The sequence below is a fragment of the Paroedura picta genome, chromosome 1, assembly GCF_049243985.1.
Source record: "Paroedura picta isolate Pp20150507F chromosome 1, Ppicta_v3.0, whole genome shotgun sequence".
Taxonomy (NCBI): Eukaryota; Metazoa; Chordata; class Lepidosauria; order Squamata; family Gekkonidae; genus Paroedura; species Paroedura picta.
In genome coordinates, this window is record NC_135369.1 from 172,661,934 (window position 1) to 172,686,231 (window position 24,298).

Below are 24,298 nucleotides of genomic sequence, written 5' to 3' on the forward strand. Positions count from 1 at the left end.
AATTATGCACAGGGTAGAAAATGCAGACATAGAAAACTTTCTCTTTCATTAATACTAAAGCTCAGCAGCACCCATGAAGTTGATGGGCAGTAAATTCCAAATGATCAAAAGGAAATGCTTCTTTACTCAAGGAGTAATTAAACTGTGGAATTCACTGCTAGTCTTAGATAGCTATGGACATAGATTGCATACGTGAACTAGACAGCTTTGTGAAGGGAAGTCCATCAATGGCTACCAGCCATGGTGGCCCAATGGAACCTCCATGTTCAGAATAAGCCTCTAGATACCAGTGACTAGGAGGCAGCATCAGAAGAAGGCCTTGGCCTTTATACCTTGTTTGATGGTCCCTCAGGGCAACTGATTGGCCACTGTGTAAATAAGATGAAGAGGAGCTGGTAAAGTGGCTTACAATCAGATTCCCTTCCTCTCTCCACAGCAGAAACCCTGTGAAATAGGTAAGACTGAGAGAGCTCTGACAGGACTGCTTAGTCAGAACAGCACTATCAGGGTTGTGACGAGCCCAAGGTCACATAGCTGGCTGCATGTGAAGGAGTGAGGAATCAAACCTGGCTCACCAGATTAGAAGCCACTGTCCTTAACCACTACACTATGCTGCCTGGTACAGGGCTAGACTGTTTATTAATTTTATAGGCCACCAGTCCTAGGTCAGCCAACTTTGGCAGCTTACATCAGAGAAAAGAAACAGTCAAGCGATTAATAACCCCCGTACCCCTAACTCCGTCCAAACCTCAAATCACACAACTGCTGTGCCCGGGAAATGACAACCTCCCCTCACAAGAGGGGGAGAGAAAGGAAGGAAGAGGGCACATATTCAAGCCCCCTCTCCTACCTGGCCTCAACCAAACGCCTGGTAGAAGAGCTCCGTTTTGCAGGCCCTGCAGAATTGATTCAGCTCCTGCAGAGCACTCAGCTTTTCTGGGAGCTCATTCCACCAGGCTGGGGCCAGGGCTGAAAAGGTCATGGCCTTGGTTGAGGCCAGGCGAACTGCATGTAGGCCAGGGACCTCCAATGGGTGAGACATGTGAACATGAGGACATGTTCCTCGCAAAGCCCTATGGGGGGCATAGGGAGTAAGGCGGTACAATGGGCCCAGACCGCAGATGGCATTGAAGGTCAGCACCAGATCCTTAAACTTGATCTGCTAGACAACTGGCAACCAATGCAGCTGCTTCATCATAGGCTTTATATGGGGTCTTCAAGATGTACCAGAAAGAACCTAGCAGCAGCATTCTGTACCAGCTGTAGTCTCTGGGTCAAGGACAAGGGAAGACCCATGCAGAGCGAGTTACAAAAATCTAATCTGCAGCTGACTGCCACTTGGATCACTGTGGCCAGGTAATCCCGAGACAGGTAGGGTGCTAGTAGCTGTGCCTGGGATAGATGGAAAAATGCCAGTTGGGCTACCCTGGAGATTTGGGCCTCCATAGATAGGGAGATATCCAAAATCATCCCCAGGTTCCTGACCAAGTGCGATGTCTTAAACTGCATGCTGGCCAAGGAGGGGAGACACGCTTCCTGTTCTGGCCCAGGTTCACCAAACCACAGGACCTCCAAAGTTTCAGCCAACTTTGCCAAATCCACCCCGTCACCACTGATGGACCACTGATCGGGCCAACAGGTTCTTCTTATGTTCTGTTAAATTCTTTAAGACTTAAATGTGACTTAAGTGCAACATTAATGTAGATTGAACTGTGGGCCTCTTTGATCAACTGAGGCAGGCACAAAATAAAAGATTCTTAAGAGAAGACCAGCCATCAAAGTTGAACATGACAAACAAAATCATCCGGTCTACCTTTTCAAAAAGAAATTTCATTTGTCTTGCTGAAATTTGATAATTAAGACTACAGCAGTTGCTGCTTACTGAACATTAAAATATAACTTTGTATTATTTCTCGCATACTAGTCAGTTATAAAAACAACTGTAAGAACTTTTGACGGGATTTTTAGATTTCCTTAGATTTTTTTTTCCAGGTCTCCTTCTCCAAATTTACTCCATTCTCTTCCCCTCTTAATTTTTCCCTTGCAAACCTTCACTATGTTATCAAACCTTTCAAGTTTATAGAAACCGAAAAGGCCATAATAATTGACTAAAGAGGTTGGAGAAGCGCTACTTCGAGGATAGGTTGATTCCCCTCCTCTATGTGAATTCCCCAGTTTCAGTTAGAAAATGTTTCTGTAAATGTTCTATCGCATGTACAAATCAAGTATAGAAGCACTGAGATCATAGAATCATAGAGTTGGAAGGGGCCATACAGGCCATCTAGTCCAACTCCCTGCTCAACGCAGGATCAGCCCTAAGATACCAAGGTGGCAAACACAATATCCAAAATAGACTTCTGTAGAGTCTTGAATCTTCTATTATTTCTTTATTCTTTATTGTACAAAGCAGTCCCAATGGGTTTCACCCACTGGCTTTGTCAAGGGACATTAAATTTATTGTTTTCAGACAAACTTCAGATTATAGTAAATATATGTCGCTTAAACAGAGTATCAGGTTGTTATAACAGCAGCTACTCATAGCTTATGGCGTTTGCCACCTTGGTATCCCAGTGCCTCTATACTTGATTTGTATTAGATCCTTCACTGGGTCCTACCCCTCTTAATTTATCATTTTTGCTATTGCATGTACAGCTGTGTTTGTGTGCCGTGGCCAACTTATAGCAGCCTTATGGAGTTTCCAAGGCAAGTGTTTAAGCAGAGATGGTCTTCCTTGGTGGTCTCCCATCTGAATACTGACCTTACTTAATTTCTGAAATCTGACACGATCAGACTTTACTATGCCATTCGACATCCCTGAACAGCAGTCAAGAAATAGATTTTGACACAATTCAGTACGTTCCCACATCTAGTACATTCAAAACAAGTTTTGACTGAATGCATTTCTAAATTAAGAATTTAAATGAGGATTCAAGATAATGAGCAGTTTTTTTTTGGGGGGGGGGGACGGTTCTTTCATGAGTACAGAGTCTTGACTGCGTTCCTTGTCTTAAAGAAGCATGTCTTGGTAATTTTCCATTCAAGGTGTGGCCGAAGTCATTGTCCTGGTTGGAGGCCGACAGATGATCGGCATGAATCAAAGAGCCTTAACAGCTGTAACGTGCTTCAACCCTCAAAGTAACAAATGGTATCCACTGGCCAGCTTGCCCTTTTACGACCGGGAGTTTTTTAGCGTGGTGAGTGCCGGAGACAACGTCTATCTCTCAGGTGAGCAGAAAGATTCAGGGGAGGGGGCAGGACCTCATTCTTCTAAATTTATTTTGAAGTGTCTGTACCGCCCTGAGACCAAGAGGTCACCTCGGGGCAGCGCACAACATAAACGTGACATCAAACACATCGGCATAAAGATCAGAATGCATAAATATTCAGTAGAAGCGTATCACTAAAAACATATCAAACGAAATAAGAATCAAACCATATCAGAACAGTTTAAAAGTTCTGTCTGAGAAACCGCTTCTGTGCAAGAAGCCAAACAAGGACGAATCTGTGTGAGCTTCCCAGGCGAGGAGAGACTTCCTTTTATCACTCTCCATTTCACTTCGGCTCCCGTGTCCTCCCCAGCGCATTCAACGCTTGTAACGTGCAAAGGATAGGTTCGACACCCCATCAAGCGTGTGAAGAGCTTCCTCCTGCTACTGCGACAGTGTGTAAAGCGCTGGCTAGAACAGGATCTAAATGATGGGTTCCTGCATCCGAGCCAGTTTGTCTGAGCTGATGCATCGCTGACCTGCGCTTACCGCATTTGCTCACGCGAAGGTTCGCTCTCATCTGTTTCTGAAAATCTCTCCTCGAAAACGAACAGCAGCCCTCTTGCTTCCTTTAGTGAAGCCGAACGATCTCTTCTCACAGATCTATACTGGAGCAGCACGGAAATGTTACTCTGCTAACATAACGCTTAGCTCCCCACCCCTTTGAAATGCACCTGGAAATCCCCGTCTGCCAACAGGGCCTTGGAGGCCATTGCTGCCAAGAGCGCATCTCACGAGTTTTTGCAACAGGAAAGTTTGTATAAAAGTGATGTCCATTTATTAAATGGAGCTAAAACAGTTCCGCAGGGCCGGCAAAAGGGAGCTCTTCCACCAGGCCTTTGGCTGAGACTGAGCAATACCAGCAGCATCTACAGCAGTGGTTCTCAAACTTCCTAATGCCGTGGCCTTTTAATACAGTTCCTCCTGTTGTGGTGACCCCCAACCATAAAACTATGCAAGTGTTCTTTCACAGAAATTAAACCGGAACTGACCAATGGTGTGAAGATCCATCGGTAATGATTGTATAAAGGTAAAGGTATCCCCTGTGCAAGCACCATGTCTGACCCTTGGGGGGACGCCCTCTAGCGTTTTCATGGCAGACTCAATACGGGGTGGTTTGCCAGTGCCTTCCCCAGTCATTACCGTTTACCCCCCAGCAAGCTGGGTACTCATTTTACCGACCTCGGAAGGATGGAAGGCTGAGTCGACCTTGAGCCGGCTGCTGGGATCGAACTCCCAGCCTCATGGGCAGAGCTTTCAGACGGCTGCCTTACCACTCTGTGCCACAAGAGGCTTGATTGATTGTATAGAAACTGTTCTTTTCCCAGGGTTTCTCAGTTCAGTTCTGCCTCTTGCCCCACCATGCCCATCTCGCTCTTTTCCTCTGCTCCAGACAGACGAATGCTCTATCTCGATCTACCCCGCAAGGCTGTTGTGTGGGTGGTGCTCCTCCGGCCAAGCTGCTTGGCCGGAGGAGCTCCACCTGTGACCCCTCCTGTGACCCCTGTGAAAGGGTCGTTTGACCCCCAAAGGGGTCCCGACCCCCAGGTTGAGAACCACTGATCTACAGGGCCCTGCTCCCTCCCTCCCAGAAACCTACTCATGCATTCTGCCCCTGGACCTGTTTGCACTATTACAGTCCGTTACCTCTGTTATAGTTATTAATGTTAATTATTATTATCGCTGTTGTAGTTATTTACGTGTTACGAAAAAACCCTAAGTTCCACGTATCAATTTTTACATTCCATGTAAACCACCCCGAGCCTCAGGGGAGGGCAGGATATAAATATAATAAATAAATATTAGTGTTTAACTTTAGGAAGTAATATAATTTTATTTTTGCCTCTATGCCAGGGATCCCCACCATGGTGCCTATGGTTAACATGGGATCTGCCAGTGCCTTCCTTGGTGCCCAATGAGCGTTTTTAGAAAATGGAACGAACACACTGGTGCTTTTCGCCATTTTGACGTTTACACTGTAATGCGGACAATGGCTTTATAGAATGTACTTTACCCCTGCAAATATCTTAAACACAGAGTAGCAGCCAATCTGGGGTGGTCATTTTTGGTTGTAAAACCAAAACCAAAAAAAGGAACACAACCCAGCCTTAACTTCTGGTGAGCTGTACAATAAAATAATGTAAAACTTGTTGATCATTTATTATAGTGCACAATTAGAAACAGAATAAAAACTTCATAAAAACTAACAGCACAGAAGACCAAATGCATTTCGGCCCTGCTGGGTCTTCCTCAGCTCAACTTCTGAGTTCCCATTTTTGGTTGTACCCACCACTTTGTATCAGATTTCCCGAGGTGCCCACAGGCTGTAAAAGATTGACCTCTGGGTCAGGTGTGGCCAAACTGTGGCTCTCCAGACGTCCATGGACTACAATTCCCATGATCCCCTGCCAGCTGGACCTCTAGAGAGCCACAGTTTGGCCAGCCAGCCCTCCTCTACGTGAACCATTTCATACATTGTATGATGATAACGCCCGGTTTGAAATCTTGTTTTGCTGCCAATCTCAGCTCTCTAATGAGCGTCCTTTTTTTGATACATGTGTTTTCAAACACCTGTTTTGCCACACTCACACTTTTTTCATTCTTAGGTCCCTGCCCTCTCTCCTTTTCCTTAGTTGGCTAAGCGGCATGAGGTTTTTAAGATTTCAGACCAGAGGGGTTCGAGCAAGCTGTTCAGTCTGTTCCCAGCAGTTGCAACTGTCATTGGATAGACTTTAGGTTATTTATGACTGTTGCTCAGGCACGCTAACGTATGTAAATGTCCTGCCTGGGCTGACATCATGACAGGCTTTTACACAAAATACCCTTTGGGATGTATAAATAAATGATACTGAACAACAGTATCTGAACAGATGCTTGCTATTGACAAAGATTTATTTTAATTAGTCCACTATCACTTGGGAATTGTTCTTACGTTACAACTGGCTTGCACTGCAATGTATCCCAAGAACAACTTTTCCCGAAAGTCATCCTGGATTTCTTTCCCTCCCTTTCATATGTTGGGAGCAGGTGGCATGGAATCTGGAGTCACGCTGTCCGACGTCTGGTGTTACATGTCTCTCCTCGATAACTGGAATCTCGTTTCCCGCATGACAGTCCCAAGGTGTCGACACAACAGCCTGGTGTATGATGGGAAAATTTATACCATTGGAGGCCTTGGCGTAGCAGGAAACGTTGATCACGTGGAGAGGTAAAAGCAAACCCCATTGATGCAGAGGGAGTTTTTAAGCAATGTATTTTTTAAACCTGGTTTCAACTAAATTGGGTTGAGTCCGGCGCAGAATTTCCGCTTGTGCTTAATAGAGCTCTTGCACAAGCAGAAATGCAAGAAAAAGGCCACAGTAGTTGCTCCTGTTAAGTCAGATTTGCTGTGGTCCCACTTGCATTTCAGCTTACGCAACCAGCTTCTGGACGCTATAATATATGGAAAGACAGAATTCTAGGTGTTGCACGAGAACTTGCAAAACCAGACCTGTGCTAAGTCTGGTTACATTTTGGCCCATGCATAACTATATCCAAGGAGTTACTTAGATGTTATCAAAAAAAAGCATTAGCTGTTTTCTGTGATATATAGCAGTGGTCCCCAACCTTTTTAGTATCGGGGACCAGTCAACGCTTGACAATTTTACTGAGGCCCGGGGGGTTGGGTAGTCTTTTGCTGAGGGATATCACTGCCTGAGCCCCTGCTCCGCTTGCTTTCCCAACGGCACCCCTGACTTCTCGCCACCTGCTGGGGGATGCTGCCAGCAGCAGCTGCGCAGTGCTACGCCAAACGGGAGCCCCAGCCATGGTGGCCGCTAGAGAGCACCAAAGGTGAGCCGGCAGCAGAGTGGCAGGGCAGCCCCCGAGGCAGCAGCCGGGGAGGAAGACCAGGAGGAGCTGCGGCCTGGTACCGACTGATCCACGGACCGGTCCCGGTCCTCGGACCAGGGGTTGGGGATATATAGAACTAGATAGAGTTCTCTCTCTCTCTCTCTCTCTCTCTCTCTCTCTCTCTCTCTCTCTCTATCCGTCCGTCCATCCATCCATCCATCTATACACACACAGGACTGTTGCTAGGTCTGCTGTTGGATAAGCAGGTAGCACTGATATAGGAGAGATTTCTACCAACGTAGAGAGCTGTACTCCATCCAGGGCAGGCAGGCACACTTCCTCGCATGGGCCCTTCCTACCCAGCCACAGAACCTCCGTCTTTGAAGGACTGAGCTTCAGGCAACTCTGCTTCAGCCATCTCGTCACTGCTTCCAGGCAGCTGGCTAATGCTTCTGGGGGGGGGAGTCAGGGCGGCCATCCATCAGGAGGAAGAGCTGGGTGTCATCGGCATATTGATGACAGCCCAGCCCAAACCTCCGTACCAGTTGTGCAAGAGGGCGCATAAAGATGTTGGATAGGATAGGAGAGAGGACCGCTCCCTGTGGGACTCCACAAGTAAGTTGCCGGCGGTCTGATGTTTTCTCTCCTATTGCAACCTTCTGTCCACGATCCTGGAGGAAGGAGATCAGCCATTGGAGGGCATCGATGAGGCGGCGAGCTAGAAGCTCGTGATCGACTGTGTCAAACGCTGCTGAGAGGTCTAGCAATATCAGCAGTGCAGACCCGCCTCGGTCCAACTGGCGACGGAGGTCGTCCGTCAGGGCGACTAGCGCTGTCTCTACCCCATGGCCAGGCTGGAAACCTGACTGGGATGGGTCTAGGACCGAAGCTTCTTCCAGGTACTCTGTTAGTTGGTTTGCGACAGCTCTATGATTCTATAATTCTATGATCTCAGGAAAAGAAGCAAGCATGCCCATGTACACCCACACACAAGCTAAAATCTTGGCCAATATAAATATATATATTAGGATATGAAGAAGAAGAATGGTTCTTATATGCCACTTTTCTCTATCCAAAGGAGTCTCAAAGTTGCTTACAGTCACCTTCCCTTTCCTCTCCCCACAACAGACACCCTGTGAGGGAGAAGAAGAGTTGGTTCTTATATGCCGCTTTTCTCTACCCAAAGGAGCCTTGAAATGGCTTACATTCACCTTCCCTTTCCTCTCCCCACAACAGACACCCTGTGAGGGAGAAGAAGAGTTGGTTCTTATATGCCGTTTTTCTCTACCCAAAGGAGCCTTGAAATGGCTTACATTCACCTTCCCTTTCCTCTCCCCACAACAGACACCCTGTGGGGTAGGTGAGACTGAGAGAGCCCTGACATTACTGCGCGGTCAGAACAGCTTTATCAGTGCTGTGTAGAGCCCAAGGTCACCCAGCTGGCTGCATGTGGGGGAGCGCAGAATCGAACCCGGCATGCCAGATTAGAAGTCCACACTCCTAACCACTAATAAATGGTGACGGTGTGTGATTGAAATAGTATTTGAGTCCTCAACTCCAATAGCTCTGTGCAATGTCTAAATGAGGGGTAATTACCGAAGGTGATTGGGCTACCCCCCTCTGGTGATATTTCCGTGAGTAGGAGAGAGGGCTGGGTATGCAAAATAGTATTCGCGCTCTCTATATTTTAGCGGAGGCAAAGCCAGTGGTGATCTGTGTCTGCCTCCTACCTGCAGCCCTAAACCTTTGAGACTCAGATTGCAGAGCATCATAGGAACTTTGAGTAAGTAAACACACACACTGGGAATGGTTTTATTTTTAATACACTTCCATCTGCAATATCTTCTTCCCTGTTAATAATACTATTTTGAGGTGGCGAATATCAGATTTTTAAAATACATAATTCAACATCACAGTGTGAAACAGCCATAACCAAAAATGAACAAAAAGCATGTTACAGGGCTTTAGAATTTCAATGTGCTTCATGTACATAATCTGTTTACCTTTCACAACAGTCCTAAAGAGCAAGAAGTGAGGCACAGAGAGGATGGCATTCAAGTGTCTTATTTAACTCCAGTCCATTGAAGGCACGGCTCAAGTTGACTTCCTGCTTAGAGAATTTCATTTTTTTTCCCAGTTACCTATGACGTACAAGTGCATCCATAAAGGTTAACGAGAATCAAGTTTCCATCCTGGAAATACCGGCTTACAATCCTGGTGGCGGTGGGCGGGGAACCTAACTTTGGTTAACCCGTATGGCTACATTGGTACATTATGAGTGATCACAACTATTTTTAACCATAGCATAGCTTGTACCCACATGTAATTTTCATAGTCAGAGTAGTTCAGCAGTGGAATAGGCTGCCTAAGGAGGTGGTGAGCTCCCCCTCACTGGCAGTCTTCAAGCAAAGGTTGGATACACACTTTTCTTGGATGCTTTAGGATGCTTTGGGCTGATCCTGCGTTGAGCAGGGGGTAGGACTAGATGGCCTGTATGGCCCCTTCCAACTCTATGATTCTATAATTCTAATCCAACAAGTTTTCCTGCCGGATAGACCGCCAGGGAAAGCTTTGTTTGGGATCATGGGACCTACATTTACCCAAGCCATTTACAGGGGTTGGAGTGAGGAGGTGGCCAACTTGTCCATGGGCTACAATCCCCATGAGCCCCCACTCTATGCAGGCAGGAGCTCATGGGAATTGTAGTCCATGGACATCTGGAGAGCTACAGTTTTGCCACCCCTGATATAGGGTATGAGGTTTGCATGCGAGCCTGGAAACCACCAGGTTTGGTGTGAGGTTCTTTTTTTCTTTTCTTTTTTATTCTAGCTGTATGTGAGTAATTTTTCTGAATCCAGCCTTAGCCTCCCTGGTCAGTTAATGGCAGGCATGAGATTTGAACTGGGAACTTTGTGATTCATAGCAAACTCTCTTGCTGCTATTCTGCCCCAATACTCTGCCAGAATGATTGCTCTATCCCAATTATAAAACCATAAAAAAAAAACCACATTTGGGTGTTAAAATATTTTTCCAAGCTGTCTTAATGTAACATTTTAGTTCCCAGTTGTGCTTGCTTACCCATCAGGGAAACAGGTTCCCCCCCACAATTTTCAGTTTCTTCCTCCTCTGCAGGGAAGGCGAAGCTATTCTGACGGGCCTTAAACTCTTGGCTATCTCTATTACTCTGCTTTCTGCAGAGCGATTTGAGAGAAGGAGGAATGCAAAAGAGTGTGCATCTAGACTCTACAGCCCTTTTGAGTTGTAATTGCTTCGGCATATAATATGTGCCTCAGTTTATTTTACATGCAGCTGAAGAAAAGCTTTTAAAGGGATCCCTGGTGTTGAAAATATACTTCCAACAGTATTGTGCTGCCGTGATATCTTTAAAGCATTGTACAAATAGCTGGGAGAGTTCCGCTGCACACTTCCACTCATACTTGTATGCCTGAAGATCCTTGGAAGAAGGAGAAATATGGGGAGGACAGTAGCTTTAAAAATGTCAATTGTCCTGGGGGCCACCTAAAGAGAAGCCTGACCCAGTCCGGCTTTCTTTGTCCTCAGCGCCTTTCCTGCAAAAGTATTCCGTGCACAATATATAAGAGAGCCAAGGTGTGGTATATGAGCCCCAGATAATGATGGTGCAAAACCTTCCCTCATCAAGCTGCTAACCTAGACAAAGAGAAATTAAGAGGACAGGGCTGGGGGTGTGGGGAGGATATGTGTTCAGCTACAATTCAGAGAGCTGATAATGTGGAGTGCCTTTCCGACTCAGCAGGAGCTGCAGAGGAGAAGATTTCTCTAGCAGTAATAATGAGATTGCGAGAAGAGAGAAATACAAACCGCTAAGAAGCCGGCAAGAGGAAAAAGAAAGAGAACTAACCCGCACGGGGTCTGTCTGCAAGGATAAAAATGATAATTTTGTAATATGGAGAGGCTCATTGCTATCCCGTTAATTGGAATTTATATAGCACATTTCAAATATTATAAATCACTCTTCAGGCAAGCCCTTTTCCGATGTTATGTCCATGCAGACCAGGAGGCTAAGAACCACATGTCTTGAGAGCACACATAGTCACCACATTACCTAAACTGAAGCACCATGTGTATTTTACATGTGGGTAAAGGTAAAGGTAGAGCCTCTTGTGGTGCAGAGTGGTAAGGCAGCAGACATGCAGTCTGAAGCTCTGCCCATGAGGCTGGGAGTTCAATCCCAGCAGCCGGCTCAAGGTCGACTCAGCCTTCCATCCTTCCGAGGTCGGTAAAATGAGTACCCAGCTTGCTGGGGGGTAAACGGTAGTGACTGGGGAAGGCACTGGAAAACCACCCCGTATTGAGTCTGCCATGAAAACGCTGGAGGGTGTCACCCCAAGGGTCAGACATGACCCAGTACTTGCACAGGGGATACCTTTACCTTTAAAGGTAAAGGTATCCCCTGTGCAAGCACTGGGTCATGTCTGACCCTTGGGGTGACGCCCTCTAGCGTTTTCATGGCAGACTCAATATGGGGTGAGCTGGGCTATTCACAAATGAAAACTCTGGAACATCCAGGGGTCAGTTCATGCTCACTGAAGCCATATGCTGACAAGAGCCCCGAGGAATGGTAGCAGAAAGTGCTGTCATCCTCACAGCCGACTTATGGGACACCCCTTAGGTTCAGTTCCCCACTCCTCCTCCACATGCAGCCCCCTGGATGGCCTTGGGCCAGTCACAATCCTGTAAGAGCTGTTCTCACCTAGCAGTTCTGTCAGAGCTCTCTCAGCCTCGCCTACCTCACAGTTGGGAGAGGAAGGGAAGGCAACTGTAAGCTGCTATGAGCCTCCTTTGGGTAGTGAAAAAGCGGGATATAAAAACCAACTCTCAGTCTCATCTACCTCATAGGGTGTTGAGTATGGGGAGAGAAAAGGGAAAGCAATTGTAAGCCACTTTGAGACTCCTTCGGGTGGAAAAAAGTGGCATGTAAGAATCAACTCTTCTTCTTCTTCAGTAATATTAGGACTCTCTCAGCATCACCTGCCTCACACGGTGTCTGTTATGGAGAGAGGAAAGGGAAGGAGATTATAAGCCACTTTGAGCCTCCTTTGGGTAGAGAAAAGTGGCATATAAGAACCAATTCTTCTTTAGTAATCTCAGGGCTATCTCAGCCTCACCTTCCTTTTATTTCCACTTGCACAAGGGTTCTAGCACAAGCAAAAAAAAAAATTGCACGGAATCCAATTCCTAGCTTCTCCTCATCTGTACATGAAGTGGAACATTGGTGTGTGGGACCATCTTGGCTCAAAGATTTCATACTAGATCCCCTAGAAAAGTGCTTTTCAGTGTAAAAACTGTATAATGCAAAGCATCCCTTAGCGTGACATTTTGCATTGATAATTTACTGCACATCTGAACCTGACGTGCAGATGTATGTCTTTGTACACATATTCCTGTTCTGAGAGTTGGACCTATACATAATCCAGGGAGAATTGTTCTCCATATTCTTCACCTGTTTGCACTTTTTGTTACAAATTCCATGCAATAGTTATTCCTGAACTGCATGAGGGTCAATCCTCCATAAGCTGGCTGTTCTACCTGCATGAAATACATGCACCTACATAGCTTGAGCTTTTATGTAACCAAGCTTGCTTGGGATTTTCTCCAAGAGCAAAGTGCCAGCATCAACCCAACTGGTTTTAAAAATGAAAACAATGCACCTCTTGCACAAAGCCTTTTAGTGCAAAAGATGTTTCCACCATGGCTGGAGCTAGGGTTGCAAGACACCCTGGTGTCACCCTGGCGTCCCGGAAGTGAAGTATCACTTCTGGATCATGTGGGCAGTGATACAAAGACATCCTGTAAATTGGATGGGCCTTCCTGTTCCTCTTGATAAGTGTCCTCCCTATACTCTACCAGTTCCCAGGAAAGAGCTGGTTTGAGAGACCTCAAAAAAGTGGAATTTGATCTTCCAGGGTTTTTCTGCAAGATCACACTGGTACTACTTTGGTGTAGTGTTAAGAGCCAGTTTGGTGTAGTGGTTAGGAATGTGGACTTCTAATCTGGCATGCCGGGTTTGATTCTGCGCTCCCCACATGCAGCCACCTGGGTGACCTTGAGCCCGCCACGGCACTGATAAAACTGTTCTGACCGAGCAGTAATATCTGGGCTCTCTCAGCCTCACCCACCCCACAGGGTGTCTGTTGTGGGGAGAGGAAAGGGAAGGTGACTGTAAGCCGCTTTGAGACTCCTTCAGGTAGAGAAAAGCGGCATATTAGAACCAACTCTTCTTCTTCTTCTGTAATATCAGGGCTCTCTCAGCCTCACCCACCTCACAGGGTGTCTGTTGTAGGGAGAGAAAGGGGAAGGTGATTGTAAGCCGCTTTGAGCCTCCTTCGAGTAGACAAAAGCGGCATATAAGCACCAACTTTTCTTCTTCTTCTACCTCCCCTGACTCCCCTCTTTGCACTAGTATGCCTGGAAAAAAGCCCTCTTGAATGTAATATCACAGCAATATGGTAGTCATGGTTAGATACTTTAAATATATAGATGTTGCGGGAACATTTTACAATGATGGGGACATAGACTGCAGTGTCAGGTATAGCTTCCCAAATAGCGGATGTAGAAGAGCTTCTAGATGTCAGCAGTCGCCATTGACGGCACATCTCTAATTCCTGTGATCCGACTTACAACTACCTCTAACATTTTCTAAATCCTTGACTTCAGATTTATAGTGTTGTATTTTATAGTTTGTGTTGCATCTTCTTGCAAGAAGGAACCTGGCACAGTTTGCAGTCAGACCCCATAACATCTCCCATCTAAGCCAACATCAAATCCATACTTTGGTAGCTTAAGGAAAGTAATGGTGCCTTCAAACTGAGCCAAAGCTTGGTGCCTGGTGCTAAACCAGTACCCTCCTGTAATTTACCCCATGGACCTGTTGTATGGATAAATTGGAAATAGGGGAGATGGTGTAAGTCCTTTCGAGTCCCTGATGGAAAGAAAAATGGGGTATAAATGAAGTAAATAAAAGCACAGAGTTTCACAAGAAGGAATCTGGATGCTTTTGGCACTTACACTCCAGCTGTTTCTCCATCCCTAGTACAGAGAATAGCTTTTCAACCTGTATCATCAAGTGTTCTGTTTTGACAGAAGAATGAAGAGTTTTGAGGTAGACTGCTGAATGTCAACAGTCATTCTTGGTTTAGAGAAGATATTTATATTTATATATTTTATACCCCGCTTTTCCTTAATCGAAGGAGTCCAAAGTGGCTTACAGACACTTTTCCCTTCACCTCCCCTGTGAGGTAGGTGGGGCTGAGAGAGCTCTAACCAAAGTGTTCTGTGAGGACAGCCCTAAGAGAACAATGGCTGCCTGCTGTCTACGCCATGCTGGTTTCAGAGGAATTGCTTGGATCCATTTTAGGTATTAATACCCTGCTGTGGAAGGTGTTGAAATGGGAAATGTAACTTCCAGAAAGAGATGGAGTCCTGATTGCTACAGTGATGAAGTAGTGAGTAGGGCCGAAATAGGATGACAAGAAAACGTTGAAATGCCCACTGCATTGTCTTATTGGCACTGCTTAGAGGCCGAGCTTAAGGAGAAATGTCTTCTATATCAGTGGTCCCCAACCTTTCTGAGGCTGGGGACCGGCAGGGCAGCGCGCCCACACATCGCGCATTGCGTGTCGCGCATGTGTCATGCGTGGCCGAAATCGCTCATGCGCGGCACTTTCGCGCATGCGCAAAACTGTCGCGCATGCATGATTTTGGCCGCGCACGCTGCATTCGCGCATGTGCAATGCGCGGGCGCGTCCCTGATTCCCTCTCCCCGCCCTCCCGCAGTAAGAAACTTCCCCGGGCCGCAAGCTTGCGGCCTGGGAAGTTTTTTACTGTGGGGGGGGCGGGGAGAGGGAGCCACGGCCCGGCGCCATGGCCTTCGCGGCCCGGCACCGGGCCGCGGCCCGCAGGTTGGGGACCACTGTTCTATATGATGGCATTAGCTGGGAAAGCTGGCCACATGACAGTGTTCCGGGGACTTCTAACATCTGGCTAGGGTGGGTTGTTTTATGTTCACACACAATTATGGAGCATCAGGCTCCTTTGGAAGATTAGGCCAGCCATGTTTGGACCATTTTTGACACTCTGCTGATGGACATTCAACAACAGAAAAGGAGATCTATTTCTGTATACTTGAAGCAGGCAGGGAGGCATAAAAGAAGCCAAGACTGATTCCTTTACTTGTTTGTGAAGCAGATAAGCAGAGACAATGGCTAGAAGGAAGAATGGAGCTAAATCTGAACATTGCTCAACATGGCTCAAGAGGTAGGGAGGCAAAGGTTTTTAGGAGGGATGTCGAGAACATCAAAGGCTACATCAGCCGAGAGTCAAGCCACTTCGGCCTGTTTAAATTTGACAGTGCTTTCCTTATCCCCACTGGCAGCCTTTAGTCTAAGAGGTTGCTTGGCAAAACAATATCTAATCAGTATACTAAATCCTGGGCTGATTCTTCACTTACATTGTTTTTCCCGTTCTGGATCCTGCTGAATTCAGATTGATTTGAACTCGGGTCTTCCTCTATCCCCCCCCCCACTGAAACAGAAAGTGTTCTGCACTTGATTGGGGAAGCTCAGAGCGAGGAGGGGAGCCAAGCGCCGCAGGAGCCTCTTTCTTTCTTATCTTGAATGAGATGGGGGAGAGGGGATTGGAGACAGCAGAGGAGGAGGAAATAAATCCAAGAAGCAACTCTCTGCTGTGAGAAGTTAGGGCTTGCCATCGGGAACCAGGAAGTCTTTGAACTGACGCCCTGGCCAGTCAGGGAAGACTGCTTTGCTACAAGACTCTGAGAAGGAAGTTAATTCGCAAAAAGCAGAAATCTGCCCATTTACTGATGGTGATTTTTCAAATATTGAATGTTATATCCACTTCTGGATATTGCAGGGGAAAGGTAGGGTCACTCCGGATCAATCATGCATGTTGCAGAGGGAAAATTTAAAGTGCCCAAAATCAGAATGGAAATCTAATTCAGTGTAAGACAGCAGAGATTTATTCGAGCTAGGAGTGGGTAAAAAGCCCCATGCAGACTACACCACAATACCTCTCCCGTTTCAACCAATCAAATGGGCTTGGGTTAGGGCAAACATTTGATCAATGTTATGTTTATCCTATGTTGGTACCAGTTAAAAGGCATTATTGTACAAAGTTGCCAATTCTGGGTTGGAAAATTCCTGGAGATTTGGGGTGGATCCTGTGGAGGGCAGAGTTTGGGGGAGAGAAGTATCTCTGTCTGTGCCATAGAGTCCATGCTCCAAAACAGCCATTTTCTCCCAGGGAACTGATCTACGCCATCTGGAGATCAGCTGTAATTCTGGGAGGATCTCCAAGCCTTATTTGGAGGTTGGCAGCCTGTCTCATAGGACAAATTTGTAGTGTATGCTTAGAAAACTGGATATCCATGACAAGTTTTTACGGTCCTGGTGCAAATCTACAAGCCATGGTTATGAAATTAAACATTGTGGGGGGAAAAATACAGTCCGACCCAAGCATGAGCCAGGTAGAAAATTTATATTTCTCTCTTTTGTTTTTTAGCCAACAATATAGAATAGGTTGGGGAAAATGACTTTCATGCATTCTTTCTTGTATACCCTTTCCCTTATTTGATTTCAAATGTGCTTCCAATTTGGACGTTCATATTGCTAGCTGCTTAAAGAATATATGGTGTTTTTTGAGAACAGAAACAACTCGGTAAAGAGAAAGAAGAGAGACAGTCATAACAGTTTAACCGACTCACTGCATTCTTCATCTGGAAGCTTTTAGGGAGGAAGTGTGCTCAGAGGACGTCTCCAACTGAACCAATCAGGGCACAGGGAAAGATTATTTGAAAAAAACACCAGGAATTTTCTGATGAAAATATGTTAATTACACATCCCCAAGGCTCCCTGCAGGATATTCCTCATATATGTCATCAAATCATGCAGAGTATATATTCTAAGACAGGGGTAGTCAAACTACGGCCCTCCAAATGTCCCTGGACTTCAATTCCCATGAGCCCCTACCAGCAAATGCTCATGGAAATTGTAGTCCATGGACATCTGAAAGGCTGCAGTTTGACTACCCCTGTTCTAACGCATATAACTCACAGCTTTGGAATTAAGACCCTGCCGTTCTTTAGGATGTTAATATGTGTTCTTTTCCTGTTCATCTTTCCTCAGTTTCTTTCTCTGGAGTCCCCTCCTCCTCCTCCTCCTCAACACTAGCACCATTTAAGATTTCATTAACAATAAATAAGCCCATTATAGGAAAAGGAAGGCCCTGACTCGAGAATCACACATGCAAACAATTTTCCTATTTGTCAGCTGCAGTTCTCCAGTGTCATTAGGTGGAGAGCTGTGTTTGTTTGCGTGTGTATGTGTGTGTGTGTGTGAGAGAGAGAGAGAGAGAGAGAGCATGCTCGTAAAGCCAATGAGAGAGAAGAGTAATTTAGTCTTATAATTTGCCATTCCAGCCATTACGTTCACAGATCTGCTATTCAGCTGGATATGCATCCATTCCATGAAAACATCGCAGCCTAACAACCATATCATTTTTTACTGTCTCCCGGGCTCGTTTTTTTGTCACAGTTATTTGGATTGCTGCCATATTATCTTGGGGGAAAAAAAATAGGTATCTGAACTGGTGACATTGTCTTCATCCTTGGTTTATTAACTGTACATCTTTATGGTCAACGGCTTAATTAAATCTGATTCCAACGACCTTAGAACCAATTTGGCGCTCTAATGCGTATCTTTATCTGCTGTACTACATTGGGGGGGGGGGTGGATGCCGTGATGGAAAATCTTCTTCCTGCAGGAGTTTTCCCATTAATGTTTGCAGCTTTCCTGCGTTGAAGGGTGGCGGCTTTGCTCACCCAACGAAAATTCAGCAGAGGCAATTCGTGCGTCCACAGCACTGGGCATTTAATGGCTAGTTAACTAGGGCAACGAGAGCCATCATGTTGTATTATGTCTGTAGAGCAGATGATCTTCCAGTGAAACAATTTTAAGTGCATTGCGAGTTGCCGACCCCCAGTGGCTGTTGCCTGCGATAGCACGGATTTGCAAGAACAACCTGGCTCTCTCCTAATTAACAGAAATTAATTAGCAGAAGTGATCATGACCCCTCCCCCCCCCCCAAAAAAAGATGCATCCAGGATTTCTTTAGATTGCAATACCATTAGGTTCGAAGGGCATACGTAGAAAATAGATTTTTGTTTTCTCCCCCCCCCCCCTTCCCTCTCTGAGCCTTTTTCCCATCTTTGATTTAAAATACAGGGAAGAGACGTTAATGATGTCCGCGGCTTGAACGGCTGTGTTGTGACAGGCTTGGAAGGAGTGTTTGCAAAGGCTTCCCTCCTCCCCCCTGACTTAGGAGTTGCTGTGTGCCAGTCACGGTGGCATCTAGGTTCATCCATATGTCTTTGTGTTTTAGGTACGACACAATCACCAATCAATGGGAGGCAGTTGCCCCTTTGCCAAAAGCTGTACATTCCGCAGCTGCCACCGTTTGCGGAGGAAAGATCTATGTCTTTGGGGGTGTAAACGAGGCCGGCCGTGCTGCTGGAGTCCTGCAGTCCTACGTCCCTCAGACGAACGCGTGGAGTTTTATAGAGTCGCCCATGATAGGTAAACAAACGGCATTTTGGAAATGTGCATTTTTTTTTTTAAGGTTGGGAAGAGCAACGAGCATCTCTGGATCTCTGGGAAACGAGGCTCTCACGTAATTGTTAAAAAAAAACTTGGAGCAAAGCAGAAAACGCCGCTGTGGAACGATTAAGGCCGTCCAAATTGTTCATCAGCCAGCCCAAAGAGAGTCATGCATGCAGTCACAATGCTCATTTTAATTCATTTTAAATATTTATATATTGAGGTAGCCGTGCAGATTAAAGTTATTAGTGGTACATGATTTGGCACAGTGCAGATGTCAGCGCAATGGTTACTCCTCCTAATCATCTACTCAAATTGATGGAGAAGAAACTAGCATTGATAAGAATAAGTCCTCATTGCTAGGGTTGCCAGCTCTAGGTTGGGAAATCCATGGGGATTTGGGGTGGAGCCTAGGGAGAGCATGGTTTAGGGAGTGGAGGGACCTTGGGCCTCAGTGGGGTACAGTATAATGCAGGCGTTCTCAACCAGGGTTTTGTGAAACCCTGGGGTTTCTTGACAGCCCTGGGAGGGGTTCCTGAATGAGTGGGAGTTAATTTAAAATATTTTTTTATTTAAACATTTATCAGGTGACATGACCATATATGGTCATATTGACCTGCCCCCCCCCCCTCGCAAAATGGCCAATGATGGGCCTGGGAAGGGGAGGGGCCCTCGGTGGGTATGTACACGGCTATGCTTCCCAGCCATATTCCGAACGATCACACCAATTCTGGGGTTTCTCGGAGCCTGAAGAATATTTCAGGAGTTTCTCAACGGTAAAGAAGTTGAGAACGGCTGGAATAATGCAATAGACTCCACCCTCAAAAGCTGTCATTTTCTCCAGAAGTGGAGAAGGAGTTGTAATTCCGGAGAAGACTTGTAATTCTAGACCTCCAGGCTCCACATGGATGCAAAGAAACCCATTGTCGGCATTGTCTCCCTGTCCCTCCTTTCCCCAGATATGTAAAGTAAGATCCAAATAAGGAGTCCTTCATTTATACAGACCCCCTGATCCAGAAGTGTGCATGCTTAGACGTTTTCCACACATAGTAATTTTCTTCCAGGTTTCGCAGGGCTTAGATATTTTCCCTACATAGTAATTTGTTTCCATGCTTTCCCAAGAGCATATTGTTCCGTGAAAACTGGTGGAAACCCACATTATTGTGACTTTTCCCTCCAACTGTACAAAATCGGCCTGAAGGAAAGTACAGACGCCTGAAGAGTCTAGTAGGCTACAGATTTTTAAAAAAATGCTATTGGATGAAGTGTGCCACTAGGAAAGAGCAAGTTCACGTTCGTTCATTGCCTCAACGGTAGGTATAGCAATACCCTTCCCTGCTCCTTCACGGCTCTCGGTGTTCAGCCTAACGTGACATGACATGCGTATGATGTAGCATGAAACACTCAGCAGGAGGACGTTAAGCATCGGCAATCATGTTTATGTATTACAGTCGTGCAAACAAACCCATTTCCTGGCTCTCTCCGTCCCACGCGTACGGTGCCGCTGTTCATATAATCCACTGAGTGACATTATGAGGTTTTCCTGTACCCGGAGCAGACTGCAAGGCTTGAATGTATTATGCAGAAAGAGAAAAGGGGGAGAAAAGCGTTCTCGTTCCTTACCCAAATAACAAAAGCACCGCGGAAGCAAGGAGCTCATTCCGAAGACTCGTTATAGTGCCTTGGCAGTTGTCAACCCAGACGGGTTTGGAGAAATCATCCTTCCCGATCCAGTAGCAGGCTAGAAATTTGCAAAGAAATAGCTGTGTGCCATGACAAAGAAATACGTCAGGGCTGCAGAGAACGAAAGGATGTTTATTTATACTTCATAAGAACAAGTATAGCTAATTAGCAGCTGTCTGTAGAGTGTTCTCTGAAGGTGGAAGTGAACAGCAGAGCCTTTGGGTGATTCTGCACAAAGACAGACAACAAGCCATTGGTTTTACAGATGTTTAAAGAACATCTTTATGGGATCAGTGGTGATCTTCCGAAGTGGCTCAGGTCTTTGGGAGGTCAAGGCAGAAGGGTTTCTTCATTAGAAGGGTTTCTTTATTAGAAACCTCACCAATGCCCCGTTAAATGGAATCGAAAGGTAAAAAAGGAGAGACGCTATTCAGTGAGGTGGAATGGAATCCAGTAATGTTCAGGTTGCATTCCGCTCAACGCTAAAACTTTCATCTCCTTCAGGCTATTTCTGGACCAGCTTTTGAAATATTACTTGACATTTGAAAGGAGGAAGTCCGCACTGCTATCTTTTGGTCTTCTTCCCAGCATTGTTCAGACTGCAAGATTCTGTGCATCGATTCTGTTTGCTAAATGGGGCATTCACTTGTCTCGGCAAGCTTTCTTGTATTGGATCTCCATTCTTGAAGGCTCAGAAATATTCTCTTGGACTGCACAGCTCTGCCTCATGCTTTTTCCCCTCAGGTTTCTGAACCTGGGGCCAGAATACAGCCTTACTCCTGAACCCACGCTTCCTCGGCCTTCCGATCTCTTCTTTTTCAATTTGGTGTGAAGTCAACCTAAGTGGACAGGTCTTCCAACCTCCAGTGTTCTTGCTGAACTTACTCTTGAGTTAGCTTTTGAGAACATGGAGACTTGCATGTTCGTGGCATGTTGGTCCAAAACACAAACAAGCTTCTCCCTGTCAAATTACGAGTTATGAGGAACTAGGAGACAAGCCTGTTTTATTCAGGACTACAATGGGCAAAAGATTAGGGGAGTAGGATGGAAGAACTTTGCAAATGGCCTCCCTCTCAGACCTGGAAAGGCTGCAGGCAGCTGTTAGGGAACTCACAGGCAGGGGCAGCTCTCACACGGCAGGGATCTGAGCCTCCAAGCCTCAGAGGGAAGTGGAAGGAGCAGGGGCTGGTCGGGTGAGGGAGGGAAGATGATTGGCTAGCCGCTGGACAGACAGGCAAGCCAGTTGGAGGAGGAGGCATTCAGGGGCTGGACAGCCGCTCTGAGTGGGTATTAAGCGCTGAGTGGCACTTAAGCCATGAGACACGCTAATCCTCCAAGGCCCTACCAGAAATATATTATGTGGAACAGATTATGAAGTGCCCCTGTGTTTTGTTTCCAGTTGATGGAAATTGTTTAAGGGGACCCTGTAGGACACACACACACACACACACACACACACACACACAAAATAACCTGGAGGCATATTTCTTTGTTCCATCAAAAGTGGCAGCATAGAAATGCTGTCTGAAATCTTGGCTGCATCTTTGATCCAGGGAAATCCAGAGTACGAAAAAGGCATCTTATTGGTTCCACTTGAAGTTGACGCCTAGCTTATTTAGAGCGAAATATAATGAATCAACACCTGTTAGTATTTTAGTTAGACCGAAATTTACTTGTGATGCTGGTTAGGAAAAAGGGCTTGCCCATGAGATTTTACTTTGGCTCGGTGAAACATTAACATTCCCCGTCAGCATACTGTCAACAAGGACTATAGATCTCTGATGTACAGAAACCTGTCAGTGTAGACTTGTGCTCTTATTTGGCTTCCACCAAAGCATTTCAGGAAAGCTAAAGCCAAATGCCAAAAGCCAACTACTCATCTGTAGTAAAACCAGGTAAAAGTCAAATGGACATTAACTAGGGAAAGGTTGGGGACGGGGAATAGGAATTTTTTCATAAGATAGAGAGAGACCGCTCTAGTGCTTGGTAGGTAATCACCCTTACAGGTCGGTATAGCACAGAACGTCCGTGTTTGTGATTCTGGCATTAAACATTCTACGAAGCCTCGTGCCTCTCGTGTTGTGGCAGGTTATCCTTGTGATGATCAAAGTACAAGTGACAATTATCAGATTGCAATCCCGCAGGTGGGAGCGGAATTGGCAAATTGGAAGTAACTGGTAAGAAGACGCATGTAGGAAGAAGACCAGTGTAATTTAAAGAGGGCAGTCACAGTGCTCTGAACATGGCTGTCAGCTCCGATCTCGTGTCGATGTTTTTATCTCTGCATACTAACGAAATGAACGCTGGTAGAAGTAGGAGAGTTGGTTTTTCTACCCCACTTTTCTTATATACCACTTTTCTCTACCCGAAGGAGTGTCAAAGCGCCTTCCCTTCCTCTCCCCACAACAGTCACCCTGTGAGGGAGGTGGGGCTGAGAGAGTTCTGAGAGAACTGTGACTGGCCCAAGGTCACCCAGCAGGCTTTATGTGGAGGAGTGGGGAATTAAACCCAGTTCTCCAGATTCGAGCCTGCCGCTTTTAACCACTACACCCTGCCAGTATGGCGTTCCTGCCATTGTGTAGGTTTTCTGGTTTTTACTTCTGTCTTTGCTAATCTCTTCTCATGACTCAAAAATGCAGTGCCCTGCTGATGAATGCCTAGGCAGGAAAAAGAAGAGCTGGGTTTTTTGTGCCCCACGTTTTCCTATCTGAAAGAGTCTCAGAGCAGTTTGCAATCGTCTACCCTTCCTTTCCCCACAACATACACCCTGAGGGAGGGTGAGGCTGAGAGAACTCTGAGAGAACTGTGACTGGCCCAAGGTCACCAAGCTGGTTGCATGTGGATGAATTGGAAATCAAACCCGGTTGTCCAAATTAGAGGCCACTACTCTTATCCGGTACACTAAGAGCTTTCATCATTCTCTCAAGTGGCCACAATACGCTTAACTTTTCTATCCAGAGGGCCAGATGGCAGCAATAATAACTAGATAGGCCAGGGGGTGGAGATATGTCACCACTAGATTTGAGGAATGCTGGGGATGATTTCTAATAGAGATCTCAGCACCATGAGTTCCATTTTATATTGTGTCTGGTTTCCACTGCTGTTAGCCACTGCTGCTCTTAGGCTGCTGGAATAGTGTGGGATTCAGGGGTATTCCTAACCCGTCAACTAGATCTTTTAAGAAATATCCAGTCTCATCTCTTTCATGATCAAGGGGAATCTTTAGAGACATTAGTAATCCAGTGGCTTTTTGGTTACTATTTTGGGGAGCTGATTCTCTGTGTAATGGCCATCTCCTTATCCCACCTCGAAGCATCTTTCTGAGTGTCCATTCGGCCTCTGCCTTCCTTACCGAAAATATTTCACTTTCTAAGGAACTGCATGTACTGCAATTGAGAGTTAACGTTTCCGAGCTTCTCGTCAGCCTTTCATATTAGAGAAAAACAAGAAGAAGCCACAGTAAGCAGTGCATTCTTTCCTGGGATTTCTTGCCTTCTTTACACTGGTAAACATTATAAATACTAATAAGACTCTTATTTGGTTTCAGTATTTTTAATGCCTTGAATATTTATCAGGTCTGGTAACGTGCGTGTGGGTGACTCATAGATTTGCCTGTCCCCGTTTTCTGCTGGAAAGGTTTTCTAGCCTCTGGTGAGAAGCACAGAAGGGCCCCTGCAAGGCAGAGAGAGAGAGAGCCAGGCAGGCTAGAAGCAAATGATTAAAAAAACAAAAGCCTTGGAATCTCATTTCTCGACTCTGGAAGCTCCACTCGGGGAAGAATAGGTCTTGCCGATCTACCCTTACTAAACCACTTCAATGACATGGACTTATGTAGAAACCTTTCTTGATTAACTCTGTGTTGCTGTG

At 45.9% G+C, this 24,298-nt stretch overlaps 1 protein-coding gene across 7 annotated transcripts in view; it reads left to right on the forward strand.

Annotated features, from left to right (window-relative positions):
- KLHL29 (kelch like family member 29) overlaps window positions 1-24,298 on the forward strand; it is a 562,720-nt gene that overhangs the window by 500,630 nt on the left and 37,792 nt on the right. For all 7 annotated transcript variants that reach the window (XM_077311762.1, XM_077311771.1, XM_077311715.1 and 4 more), the window contains 3 exons: window positions 3,043-3,225; window positions 6,294-6,474; window positions 18,534-18,727. In XM_077311762.1, coding sequence (XP_077167877.1) covers window positions 3,043-3,225; window positions 6,294-6,474; window positions 18,534-18,727 — 558 coding nt within the window. The remainder of the gene's footprint in view (window positions 1-3,042; window positions 3,226-6,293; window positions 6,475-18,533; window positions 18,728-24,298) is intronic.